The following is a 14528-nucleotide window of genomic DNA, read 5'->3' as shown; positions in this document are numbered from 1 at the left end:
TCATCAGATGACCCCCAGCTGTCATGACAACCCATCAGTGACCTTAAATTATGTCATGGGTGCGCTGATGGGCGGAAGCAAACACACGCACACTCATCGGCGCGAGTTAAATGCCGCTGTCAGAGATTGACAGCGGCTTTAAATAGGATAGCAATCACGTGCGGCACACTGCTCCACCCTCGATTGTTAGCTGCAGGTCCTGGCTGTAATTCACAGCTATCACCTGCCACCTATGGGGCACGCTCGCTGCGTGTCCCGCTCTATACACCCGCTTCCGACTTGCGGCGTATATATATGGCACATGTCGTAAAGATAATCGGCGTATTGTGAGTGGCTACTGACTGTGATGGCTGATGGCACAATACATCATGGGTGATGAAGCCCGGCTCCAAAAAACGGATGTTCCCTCACACACCGATAGGTGCTGCACACAGAAAATTAACATTAGACAGCGATAATGGCGCAATGTTCACAAGTTTTTTTTGCATTGGGTTTGAATTAGACCCTATTACAAAATTCACCCCCCCAAAAAAAAGACTTCAAATAGATTAGATATTAAACAGTAGATTTAAATGGAAAAACACATCTACAGTATTATGCACATTGTGCTGTTTTTTTTCCTAGAAAAAGAAGCAACATGTCAATTCTCGAGCATTTCTACTAAAAAAAAAAAACGCTCCAAATGTTATTATTACTGGACTAATTGGAGAAAAGAAATTAACATCACATTAAAAAACCGCATGAAAAATTGTTCCTTAAAAGTATTTTTTAAAAGCTTTTTTTTTATGTTATTTTATCAGCCAATAAAAATCCTGTCAAAAATTCAGTGTAAACACACACATAAACTTCAGCTCTGAGGCACCCGATCATGTGACCCCTGACTCCTCCCATATAGACGACTGATCACATGACCATCATATCCCTATTGGTCCCATAAGCACAGAACAGCCATCTATCTAGTGTTCGGCTCTGCAGGTGGAGGTATGTGAAGATCAGTCTTGTGGCATGGGTGTTGTGAAGCCTCAGGCCGCCCACCCTGGCTGTCGCTGCTGTGGTGGTTAGCGCCTGACACGGCTCCTTTAAAGCAGTAAAAGTTAGGACCCACTGAGTTTTTCGCCGTGACATTTCAGTGGGCTTCATGCAGTCTGAGGCCAGTCTCACACGTCCAGATAATTCCGGTACCGGAGTTATCCGTGTCCGTGTGCTCACGTAGGCCATCCGTGTGGGATCCATGTGATGTACGTGAGTACGTTTTTAGGGTCCGTGTGCTGTCTGTGTGCTGTACGTGTGTCCATGTATTGCAACAATTTTTACCATTTTAACCCTATGACATGAAAAACGCACACGGACAGCATCCGTGTGCGGTACGTGTTTACACGGACACATTGACTTTAATGAGTCCGTGTGATCCATGCGCTCTTACGAACACTGACATGTCTCCGTGTTTTGCAAATGGACACACGGTCCGTGAAAACACGCTGACATGTGCAGAGAGTGAGACACATTTATTTTAATGTGTCTACCTGAGTCAGTGTCTCCGGTACGTGAGGAAACTGTCACCACACGTACCGGAGCCACTTGACGTGTGAAACCGGCCTGATCAGAATGTTACACTAAGAACCTCATGTTCAGTAACATATTTTTGCCTGGCGGCATTAGATCAATCTATGATTTTTTTTGGAGGTGAAGTCCATGCTCCTTTTTCAGCAAATTGCATGACTTTTGAAATGACATCGTCCTTATTATCAAGTGTTGTACTGGAAAGTGGGGAAAAAAATGTCAAGTCTGGTGAAGAAGCAAAAAAAAAAAGTTTGTGACGCCATTTGTTTTTTTTTTTGCGCCCTGAGCCAATGTTTTTATTGATATATTTAGGGTAAGCAGGATGTTTCAATTGCCTTATATTTTTTTTTTGTGTTGTGATGACCGAAAAAAACACTTTTTAATTTATTTTTTTTTATACTGCTTACTGATTGGATTAATTTATTCTATATTTTGATAGATCAGGGTTTTACAAATGCAGATTTTTTTTTTTTTTTTTTTTTTTTAAATGTATTTCTTAATTTTTAGTTTGGGAGGAAGGAGTATGATTTGAACTATTTTTAAACCTTTTTTTTATTATTATTTTTTACTTGCATTTAATAGTCCCCCTTAGGGTACTTGAACCTGCAATCATCAGATCGCTTGTGCTATATATAGCGATTAGTGATGAGCGAATATACTCGTTACATGAGATTTCTCGAGCATGCTCGGGTGTCCTCCGAGTATTTTTTAGTGCTCGGAGGTTTAGTTTTCATTGCCGCAGCTGAATGATTTACATCTGTTATCCAGCTTAAGTACATGTGGGGATTCCCTAGCAACCAGGCAACCCCACATGTACTTATGCTGGCTAACAGAGGTAAATCATTCAGCTGCGGCGATGAAAACTAAATCTCCGAGCACTAAAAAATACTCGGAGGACACCTGAGCATGCTCGGGAAATCTCAAGTAACGAGTATATTCGCTCATCACTAATAGCGATGATTCCACAATATTACTATGTTTAACAAAAGTTACGATCTCCTATGAACACCTTCCTTGGGCTTCCTATCACAGGAGCACTGTCATGACGGGAGCAGTGGTCTTCACTAGACTCCTGGCTGTTATGGAAACCCATTGGTGCATGACGAGTAAAGCTACTTTCACACTTACATTGTTTTGTATCCGTCACAATGCGTCGTTTTGGGAAAAAACGCATCCTGCAAATTTGCCCGCAGGATACGTTTTTTTCCCATAGACTTGTATTGCCGATGGATCGCGACGTATGGCCACACGTTGCGTCCGTCGTGCACTGGTTGCGTTGGATTTTGGTGGCCCGTCGTCTGGAAAAAAACGTTGAAGGGAACATTTTTCTGTGCGTTGTATCCAGTTTTTCCATCTGCGCATGCCCGGCAGGAAATCTCACTCTCTGTCTCTTTCCTGCCTGGGACTACAGACGGAAATGTGAAAGCACACACTTCAGTCGGTACGTCGCGCCAACGCTTTGTGACGGGCGACTACCGACAGAAATGTGAAAGTAGCCTAAGTCAGAGAGCGCCGATGGGGGCACAGAATGACTTTTCCCCTTGCCGATCTGCTGTAAGTGCTGCTGTCACAAATTTATAGAGACATTTAACAGGTTAACAGCCTCAGCCACATTGGAGCAGTTTGACATCATCTACTTGTGCAGTGTCCAACCCGCAGCGGCCAGATGTTACAGCATAGTGGAGGGGATTTATGATTTATATAATGATTATATTTGACTTCACTTAAAATGCCAAACCCGTTGTCTTTTAATCAACATCATTATTAATGAGAGAGTTTCTACAACAGTAATGAATTTTACCAAAATTCCAATTCTCCAGAGTATGGTTTTTTTCCAAATCTCTCCACCCAAATTTAGCAAAATGGGGACAACTGCTTTTCAATGATGTTCCCAAGTCTTTGTTCACGTTGCTCCACTGACAATATTGGTTTCAGTAGTGATGAGATTATTTGATGTGATGTACCATTCAAGCCTGTTGAATGAGGTCAAATCAAGTTGGGATTTGCTTTTATCTCAATCAAAAAGAAGCTGCCTTGAGGTATTTAAATAATTTTCCAGTTCATACAAAAAAATATACAGAATGCAACATCTACCCTCAGATGTTTCTCCTTAATATCTCCAAAAATTATATTATTGCATCTTTTTGATGTTACATTGTCATCTTCTTCTCATACAGGTCCCTACAATAACAGATCCTCTCAGTGGAGATTTTCAATATAAGAGAATTTTCCTGATTCACCCGTCAAGAATGGATAGGAACAAGGACAAGATGGCAGAGAGGATATTACACCTCACCCTAGAGTTCCTCTTCCAGCTTACGGGAGAGGTGAGAGATTCTGATGACGTCACATTACATCATTCTTATCTATGGGAATAACAGATGGACAGAACTGGAGAGGTGAGTACTCTGGAAATGTCTGTAGTGAGATTTATTAATGTGTCTCTCCATAACCAGGATTACAAAGTAGTGAATGAGAACTCTAGTAAGCGCTGTCAGACCCCTGTGTCTGAGGGATGGGGAAGACCCCTGAGCCCAATCACGGAGCCTCCACCTCACCCTTTGATACATGAGGACATCAATGACCAGAAGATCCTAGAACTCGCCTACAAGATGATTGAGCTGCTGACTGGAGAGGTGACACTGCTGGGACATTATACTGTAATGCTATGAAGGGATCGAGGGGATGACGGTATAATTGTATGTCATCATATGTATTAGGTTCCTATAAGGTGTGAGGATGTCGCCATCTATTTCTCCATGGAGGAGTGGGAGTATTTAGAAGGACACAAAGATCTGTACAAAGACGTCTTTATGGAGGTTCCCCAGCCCCTCACATCACCAGGTAATAGCACTAAATACACGGCTTATAACACAGGTCTGCAAGGGTAAAATTGTTTGAAAAGAGGTGATTTTTTTTTTATATGTTTTGAATTGTTGAACCCAGTAAAAATTCCATGATGCACTGTTTTTTCACAAAACTGACTCCCATATGCTTTTTTATGTGCGTGGATGATTTACGTGTCATTACATTGGTTATAAATTAATGGACACAGTGCTGCGATTTGATGCTGTGGGCAGAGAAGATTTTCTTAACCCAGCTTCCATAGAGTGTGGTGGTGTCCATAGCATCCAATCATATATCTTTCATTTTACCTTAGCAGTATAAGAACTGAAAGCTGCACTGTGATTGGCTGCTATAGGAAGCAAAGGCAGATTTTCTTTTAGACAGAGTTCAAAAGAGTGATGTGGTGTGCTTACCACAATTTCTTTAAGTATTTAGTGGTTGTGGTGTATTAGGCTTCTGTGTCTAACAACGTGATTGTGTAAGGGTCGGCCAGGGTGGTAATCATGGCTGAGAGTGCCTTCCCTTTGGCATCCCTGTGTTCTGGGTCTCCATGCCATCAGGGTCCACCCTGGACCGCTAGTGATGCTTTGTAGATGGCACCACACAAAAAGAGACACAGTCCAGCTCAACTTTAACAACAACAGCTTTACTTGTTTCTGTACGCAGCATATTTTTTGCAGCATCAACATCAGGTTTCACAACGTGCAACTCCTCTTCTGTCACTGTCCTTCTCTCTCCATCGTAAGCTCGCTTCTGGGACGGACCGTACCTTTTAATCCCTCAGTGTACTCACTGCTTAGCCTTACCCCGTCTGGGGACTCCCTCAGCCATTTCGCACCGGTTCTGAGGGCGTTAGCCCATGCAATAAGCTGCCATATGATGAGCGACCTGCCCGTACTGCTCGGCCTTTTCTAGCAACTGCAGTCCCGCTAATACTGCACCGCTAGCACTGTTGATGTTGCTTCTCCTTAAGTGGTCCACACCAGGCATGCTATATGGCTGGTCCCTATTCTTTTTTAACATTGCGTGGCACGGTGTTGCCCAGGGCTATAGAGCCCTTCTGCGCTCCACGGGCGCCCTGGCCCTCTCTGACTCTATTCCCTGCTTTATCCACTGTGCCCCTCCTATTTTTAACTATTTTTAATAGACTGTGTCCTATTCTATCTATGTCCACTAAAATGCCTCTATCCAGTGGCTAAACTCAGCACTAAACTTTCCCTATAACAACTGTGGTGTGACTGGTGGTCGCATGGTAAATGGGAGATATGTGCCACAGGGATGGATGCTCCCTGCGATGCAACCCAGAGTATTTTGTCTTTAGTGCATGTGAGCACTAAAGATGTAATTTACTGCACCTGGGTCCGGGTTGCGGGTAGCTAAGAAAGATGGGAGGGTCTGGCTACCCACATGCCTCACCTCTGGGTGAGGGTGCTTACTGTACCCCTTTTCCCTACGGGAAGTGCTTGAGTTTGAGGACCTGCAGTGATGTCATGATCATGTGACCAGTGCATGTGATGTTACCTCACCTGTGGGTGTGGTTACAGGCTACCTAAAGGAGGTGTGTTTATCACATGGTAGTGAGTATTTGGGAGTCTGCCAGTGTGGACAGACTTCCATGTGTACCGGCTGGACACTACAAAGAGACCGTGTTTAGACTGTAGAGCCTGCGTGCCCACAGACCTGAGAGAGTGGAGCTCTACTATGAACGTTGAGGATTTATCTGTCTGATGTAAGACTGTTTATCGTTTGTTCATCTTTCTATGGTTTATGGAGAGAATAAACCAAACAGACTGCTTTAAGTGGAAAACCGTGCCTGAGTGCTTGAATTCCGTGCCAAGCGAGTGTCCCCCAAGACACGTTGTATGCGAAATGCTACACAACATATACATGAAGGTAATATGTATACACAGGAACACTTGTAATGGCATAACATTATATAAAAAATTACCCAGGACGTATTTAAAGAGGTGGGACATGCACCAGTTTCTGCCACCCCTTCCAATTGTAATGGTTACAAGGGGGTGTCGTAATTCACCCAACTTTTTCTACATTTGTGTTTTGTTTTATAGTGAAGGAACATTACGGACTTCATTAAAGAAGTGTATTATGTGTTATGTGTACTTTGGTGTAAAACTCGGTGATCCGGACAAGTTGTAGGCTACACAAGTAGTGTGCTCTGTTTGTGAAGAAGAACTAAGTGGTCTAAAGGGAAGAAAGAGAGCTTTCGTTTTGGAGTGCCTACGATCTGGGTGGAGCCGCAAAATAATAGTGATGACTGCTACTGTGAGGAGGCCAGGGTGGTAGTTGTGGTGAGATGCTGTTGCATTCCCACACCCTGGCACCCCACAAAAGAAACATCAAGTAGAACACTCACTTCAGATTCCGAAGGTTCCTTGTGCTTCAGCCATCTAGGCTCCAGATTCCCAATTCTCACAAACTACTCCAGAATCCATATCCATGTTTAACAGTTCAACTTTACTTCGTAACAGTTTTTTTTTTACATAGATACAGGACAGTTCTCATGCAGTGACATTCCTGGAGCTTTCCCTGTCTTCCCAGCAATCTCTGCCTTGTCTTGGTAATCTCTGCCTTGTTCTGGAAATCTCTGCATCTTCCTGGCAATCCCTGCCTGGTCCTAGTAATCCCTGCCTGTTCCTGGCAATCTCTGCTTCTTCCTGGCAATCTCTGCCTCCCTGGACAATTCCTGTCCTGTCCTGGCAATCTCTGCTCTTCCTGGAAATCTCTGCCTCGCTGGACAATCTCTATCCCTTCTGTGATGTCCGTGCCTTTTAGGTCCACCAGCTTCCCTCCATTCACCTTGTCCGATTTCAATAGGAAAAGGTAAAAGGCTCGCCGTCTTATCTCCGCCTAATCCCGGCTGTAGGCCCCGGATCCTCATTGGAATGGTTACCGTTTAAGATGGTGACCGCTTGCACGCCACTCATCCTGGAGTCCCTTCTTGCCTCAGCAACGTCACCCCCATGGCTATCTGTCTGCCTTCTTTATCTGCTGCAGCACTACACCTTGCCCTGGGCATGGCTGCCCAGGAAGTACTTTCACTATATCCCACTGTCCTGTACTACACCTATCTGAAACTCCTCCCAGCCTGGAAAACCCCTTATGCTAACTATGCTGGTCCTAACACTCTTATTCCCACTATTGTCCTATACCATCACTAATCCTATACAGAACACATTTCTAATACATACACATTACAGCAACATTACATGAATACATTAACAGTCAGGAACCAAACGCATTCACTGTGAATACTGTTCAAAGAGGGGGAGGCATATGATGGCCTATGTCACCTCCTTTCACTACTTTTGTTTGTACAACGTGGATGAATTCAACCTTAAAAATAAAAAGGGCATCTCCCGTCAACAATTCACCCTGTGCTTTACGGTCCAAGAGTACCTTTCCCTGCACCTCCCAGAGAAACTTGATGATACGCCAGATTCAGAACATGAAGAGCAGGATTCTGACAAAGACTTTCAAGTCCAAATGATTCACAGCTTTCTTCCTAGCTCAAATAAAATGACTTAGTCAGGCACTTGGACCTTTCTAACATTCTGTAGAACTTTAAGGCTCTAGACTTAAAAAAAACAAAAAAAAAAAAAAAAAACTGTAACCTCCTGGTACCTGTTTTTCATGGTACAGAAGAGGGGAAAATGAATTCCTTCCATAGTTTTCTCAAGACAGTGCTGTAGTGTATTGCAGTGATGTACCTGGGCTGATGGAAAAATGTAACATTGAGTACAACATGAGTGGAGACTCTTTTATTGATTTTTTTTCCAAAAAAGTCTGAAAGCTGTGCTACTGCACAATGGCAGCATAGAAGTATGCTTAAGTGGCTATAAGAAATTCTGTGCACATGAAAGAAAGTTAATAGAATGTAATATTTATTCTCAAGAACCTTAACTACAAGATGAAAGATGGTCAATAAGTGGTGATCTGAAAGTTCTCTCTTTGCTCCTTTTGCAGCAAGTAGGATACACTAAGTACTCATACTTCTTGTGTGAATGGGACAGCCTGGATAGGACTGGAGTAAAAAAAGTTGACCAACTATAACATCTATGTAACCTGGACTCAAGAACATAGTTGCGGAAAGTTTAGTTAATCATACTAAAGTTCTTCCGTCACGACTCCTTTAACGGGAATCTGTCACCCCATTTTTCAGCTATAAGCTGCGGCCACCTCCATCAGGGGCTTATCTACAGCATTCTGTAATGCTGTAGATAAGCTCCAGATGTAACCTGAAAGATAAGAAAAACAAGTTAGATTACACTCACCCAGGGGTGGTCCCGGTGCGGTCCGGGTCCGATGGGCGTCGCAGGTCCGGGTCCGGCGCCTCCCATCTTCATGCAATGACGTCCCCTTCCTTGCTTCTGTTGCGGTTCCTGCGCAGGCGTACTGATTTGCCCTGATGAGGGCAGAGTAAAGTACTGCAGTGGGGAGGCGCTGGGCCTCTCTGACCTTTCACAGCGCCTGCGCACTGCAGTACTTTGCTCTGCCCTCAACAGGGAAGATAAAGTACGCCTGCGCAGGAGCCGCGACAGGAAGCAAGGAAGAGGACATTATCGCATGAAGATAGGAGGACCCGGACCGCGACGCCCATCGGACCGGACCGCATTGGACCTCCCCCCAGGTGAGTATAATCTAACCTGTTTTTCTTATCTTTCAGCTTACATCGGGGGCTTATCTACAACATTACAGAATGCTGTGGATAAGACCCTTATGGCGCTGGCCGCAGCTTATACACGAAAAATGGGGTGACAGAGTCCCTTTAAAGGGACTCTGTCACCTGAATTTGGAGGGAACAATCTTCAGCCATAGGGGCGGGGTTTTCCGGTGTTTGATTCACCCTTTCCTTACCCGCTGGCTGCAATATTGGATTGAAGTTCATTCTCTGTCCTCCATAGTACACGCCTGCGCAAGGCAAGATTGCCTTGTGCAGGCATGTACTACAGAGGACAGAGAATGAACTTTAATCCAATATTGCAGCCAGCATGCAGCCGGCGGGTAAGGAAAGGGTGAATCAAACATCCGAAAACCCCGCCCCTATGGCTGAAGATTGTTCCCTCCAAATTCAGGTGACAGAGTCCCTTTAAGCTTAGTATTTTGAAGCAGCATTTTTGTGGGTACAGATATTCCGAAACTCATGAAAGATGACTTGAAAGCAAAAATGAAAGCTGTTGAAAAAGGGGATTGGGATTCTTTTAAAGAAGTTGTGAAGCAATTTCTAGGTTACAACAAAGATCCAAAATTTAAGTTCATTGTGGAGAATATGCTGAAACATTTCAAAGTCTTGAGTTGTCTGATGAATTTGAAGTCACAGTGTCATTTTGACTACTTTCCTGAAAACATTAATGCTGTTAGCGAAGAACCCCGAGAGAGATTTCATCAGGATATCAAGGACGTGGCACGATGATACTAAGGTAGATGGAATGTGAACATGATGGTGGACTACTGCTAAATGCTTCACAGTGAGGCCTTTAAAATGTTTCACTCTTTGTTTCATTGCAGCCATTTGGCAAATTCAAAAAAGTTTTTTTTTCTCATTACTGTACACTCTGCACCCCATCTTGACTGAAAAAAACAAAATGTAGACATTTTTGAAAATGTATTAAAAAAAGAAACACTGAAATATCACATGGTTATAAGTATTCAGACCCTTTGCTCAGTATTGAGTAGATGCACCCTTTTGAACTAGTACAGCCATGAGACTTCTTGGGAATGATGCAACAAGTTTTTCACACCTGGATTTGGGGATCCTCTGCCATTCTTACTTGCAGATCCTCTCCAGTTCCATCAGCTTGTATGGTGAACGTTGGTGGACAGCCATTTTCAGGTCTCTCCATGTCAGTTCTATCCACTTTGTTCTAAACAAACAGTGGATAAAATTGACATGGAGATTAATTTACTATGCAGAAAAAAATCTCAGGACCGATCTCTGTTTTGATTGAATAATTCACAGTTACTGAGACATCAATGTATTAATTGATATGCTAATGAAACGGTAGATCTTTAGCCTGTCACTCCAGCTCTAATTCCGCACAGCACCGCTTCCTCCTGTTTGACTGACTGATCCTTTGACTGAATGTATACGTAATAGAGGCTGTTAGTCAAGCAGGAAGTGGTGGTGCTGGGTGGGGGATGGAGCTGTAGTGACCGAGGCTAAAAATCTACAGCCTCATTCGCATATCAATTCAAACGCTGATTTCTCAGTAATTGTGGAACAGACTGGCCATGTAAAATATATACAGTGGGGCAAAAAAGTATTTAGTCAGTCAGCAATAGTGCAAGTTCCACCACTTAAAAAGATGAGAGGCGTCTGTAATTTACATCATAGGTAGACCTCAACTATGGGAGACAAACTGAGAAAAAAAAATCCAGAAAATCACATTGTCTGTTTTTTTAACATTTTATTTGCATATTATGGTGGAAAATAAGTATTTGGTCAGAAACAAACAATCAAGATTTCTGGCTCTCACAGACCTGTAACTTCTTCTTTAAGAGTCTCCTCTTTCCTCCACTCATTACCTGTAGTAATGGCACCTGTTTAAACTTGTTATCAGTATAAAAAGACACCTGTGCACACCCTCAAACAGTCTGACTCCAAACTCCACTATGGTGAAGACCAAAAAGCTGTCAAAGGACACCAGAAACAAAATTGTAGCCCTGCACCAGGCTGGGAAGACTGAATCTGCAATAGCCAACCAGCTTGGAGTGAAGAAATCAACAGTGGGAGCAATAATTAGAAAATGGAAGACATACAAGACCACTGATAATCTCCCTCGATCTGGGGCTCCACGCAAAATCCCACCCTGTGGGGTCAGAATGATCACAAGAACGGTGAGCAAAAATCCCAGAACCACGCGGGGGGACCTAGTGAATGAACTGCAGAGAGCTGGGACCAATGTAACAAGGCCTACCATAAGTAACACACTACGCCACCATGGACTCAGATCCTGCAGTGCCAGACGTGTCCCACTGCTTAAGCCAGTACATGTCCGGGCCCGTCTGAAGTTTGCTAGAGAGCATTTGGATGATCCAGAGGAGTTTTGGGAGAATGTCCTATGGTCTGATGAAACCAAACTGGAACTGTTTGGTAGAAACACAACTTGTCGTGTTTGGAGGAAAAAGAATACTGAGTTGCATCCATCAAACACCATACCTACTGTAAAACATGGTGGTGGAAACATCATGCTTTGGGGCTGTTTCTCTGCAAAGGGGCCAGGACGACTGATCCGGGTACATGAAAGAATGAATGGGGCCATGTATCGTGAGATTTTGAGTGCAAACCTCCTTCCATCAGCAAGGGCATTGAAGATGAAACGTGGCTGGGTCTTTCAACATGACAATGATCCAAAGCACACTGCCAGGGCAACGAAGGAGTGGCTTCGTAAGAAGCATTTCAAGGTCCTGGAGTGGCCTAGCCAGTCTCCAGATCTCAACCCTATAGAAAACCTTTGGAGAGAGTTGAAAGTCCGTGTTGCCAAGCGAAAAGCCAAAAACATCACTGCTCTAGAGGAGATCTGCATGGAGGAATGGGCCAACATACCAACAACAGTGTGTGGCAACCTTGTGAAGACTTACAGAAAACGTTTGACCTCTGTCATTGCCAACAAAGGATATATTACAAAGTATTGAGATGAAATTTTGTTTCTGACCAAATACTTATTTTCCACCATAATATGCAAATAAAATGTTAAAAAAACAGACAATGTGATTTTCTGGATTTTTTTTTCTCAGTTTGTCTCCCATAGTTGAGGTCTACCTATGATGTAAATTACAGACGCCTCTCATCTTTTTAAGTGGTGGAACTTGCACTATTGTTGACTGACTAAATACTTTTTTGCCCCACTGTAGTTTGGGGTGTGAAAGCCTGCAGACAAATTCCTTTCAAAAACTCCTGTTGCCACCACTGTCTTTGTTGATGTTTGTATTTTAGTACAATTAGCATAGAAATATTTTTATAGAAATTTTATAAAATATGTTTCAGTAACAGTGCCTTAAAATTATATAACAAATATGTTTTATTCTCGGCAGGTGAGTTTACAAGGGACTCAGTGTCTCATCTACTATTTACAGAGTTTAAAGCGGATAATGACAGTGTCGCTGAAGATACATATAAAGAGCATGCCATCATCCCATGTATACCTCCAGCTCTTAACAGCAAAACTCTATCATGTGATACTTTTCAACAGCTTCAATTTTCTGATGCACCACAGACTGTTCAGCCAAATGAAAGTCCAAGAAGGGATGCTAAACATCAAATGGCTCACCCAGAAAAGCAGTCTGGTTCAAGTTCAGAATATGGGAAGTTTTATAGCAACACATCATCAATGCTTACTACACATAAGAAAATTCACTCAGGAGGGAAGCCATATTTATGTTCAGAATGTGGGAAACGTTTTGCTTACAAATCATATCTTGCTAAACATCAAAGAACTCACTCAGGTGAGAAGCCATATTCATGTTCAGAATGTGGGAAAAGTTTCGCTTTAAAATCAAATCTTGTTATACATCATGGAACTCACACAGGGGAGAAACCATTTTCATGTTCAGCATGTGGGAAATGTTTTACCAATAAATCAAATCTTCTTAGACATAAGAGAAATCACCCAGAAAAGAAGCCATTTTCATGTCCTGAATGTGAGAGATCTTTTAACCAGAAATTGTGTTTAGTTATTCACCAGAGAACTCACACACAAGAAAAACCATTTTCATGTCCAGAATGTGGGAAATGTTTTCTCACTAAATCATTGCTTCTTAGACATCAAAGAACTCATACAGGGGAAAAGTCATTTGCATGTATTGAATGTGGGAAGTGTTTTAACCAGAAAGTACATCTTGTTACACATCAGAGAAGACACAAAAAGGGGAGAAGCCATGTTGATGTTCCGAAAGTGAAATCAGAAAGCTCAAACATCAAATAACTCAAACAGAGGTCATACCATTTTAATGTTTAAGTGTTAGAAATGTTTTATCGAGAAATTGAAAACTTATTAGCCATAAAAACTCATAGAAGGAAATAGCAGTGATCTTTTTTGTTTTTGTGCACAAAATTTTTTTTACAGAAGTTACTGTCAATGTAAAGTAACATATTGAAAAGCAATTAGCAACAAAGTAAAATAAGAGCTGATCCTACTATCTACATGTCAGCATATCGCAGAGCTTGGAGATTGGTCTGATTTCTGCTAATTGACCACTTACACAGGTTGTCCATTACTTGATAATAAGTTTTTAAAGGGGTTGTCCACTTGTTGGTCAACCCCGTTTCATACCCCACAATTGACCCCGATTAAAATATAAAAGCCTTTACTCCCCTCCCCTGCTTATGCTGTTCCAGCAGAGTTGGCACTTGCAGTCCTGGGGTCCTCTTGCAGTTGTTGTGACACGTGACCACGACACCCAATCAATTTTGTCGAATTGAACATAGAGAGGAAGTCAGGGCTGCAGCTGATCTGACTTTTTCTTCATTTTCAATTTGACGGAAGGGCAGTGAGGTCACGTGTCATGACCACTGCATGAAGACCCCAGAGAGAGTGAATGCTGACATCGATGGAATAGCGCTGGCATGGGAGGTGAGAATAATTTTTTTTTTTAAATTTTATCAGGGTAGGGTAGGTTATGACAAGGAGTTGTTTGAATAGTAGACAACTTCTTTAATAATGCCACTCTGCAGCACAAAATAATAATTCTGCATATTTAAAAAATATATAAAAATTATAATAGTTTGAATAATCCCCATTTTTCCTGACAGATCATTTTACCTGCTAAACAAATGCCGTAAAAAATAAAATAAAAAAAAAAAACAATGGCAAAATTGTGTTTTTAAAAATGTCGACGCATTTTTGATGTTTCTCCTGGTGTTTCAGTACATTACTTGGCAAAATGAATAATGTCCCCCCAAAAAAACAAGCAATCATGCTCTATATTGATATAAAAAAAATATTATAACCCTGATTCATCAAAGCAATTTTGCCATAATTCTAGCATAATTGCTTTGAAAATCTCTACAATTTTTGCGCAACTCGAAGTTGTGCAAAATTATTTGCAAGTTTCTCCAAGCTCCACCAAAATGTTCAGAATGAGGGTGCAGAAGTGGCATTACA

General features: G+C 42.3%; 2 protein-coding genes across 2 annotated transcripts in view; both read left to right on the top strand.

Annotated features, from left to right (window-relative positions):
• Positions 1 to 2466: 2466 nt before the first annotated feature.
• On the top strand, positions 2467 to 13349 carry LOC138666618 (oocyte zinc finger protein XlCOF6.1-like). The gene is made up of 4 exons (XM_069754816.1): positions 2467 to 2484; positions 3738 to 3887; positions 4281 to 4404; positions 12460 to 13349. Exons 1-4 carry the CDS (start codon positions 2467 to 2469, stop codon positions 13347 to 13349), a joined length of 1182 nt encoding a protein of 393 aa, XP_069610917.1.
• LOC138664030 (zinc finger protein 84-like) overlaps positions 4387 to 14528 on the top strand; it is a 54036-nt gene continuing 43894 nt past the window's right edge. Inside the window, exon 1 of the mRNA XM_069750441.1 lies at positions 4387 to 4404. The gene's annotated coding sequence lies outside the window, so the exon portion shown is untranslated. The remainder of the gene's footprint in view (positions 4405 to 14528) is intronic.

The sequence above is a fragment of the Ranitomeya imitator genome, chromosome 2 (genome assembly GCF_032444005.1).
Source record: "Ranitomeya imitator isolate aRanImi1 chromosome 2, aRanImi1.pri, whole genome shotgun sequence".
In the NCBI taxonomy this organism is placed as follows: Eukaryota; Metazoa; Chordata; class Amphibia; order Anura; family Dendrobatidae; genus Ranitomeya; species Ranitomeya imitator.
This window is presented reverse-complemented; position numbering and strand designations above follow the sequence as displayed.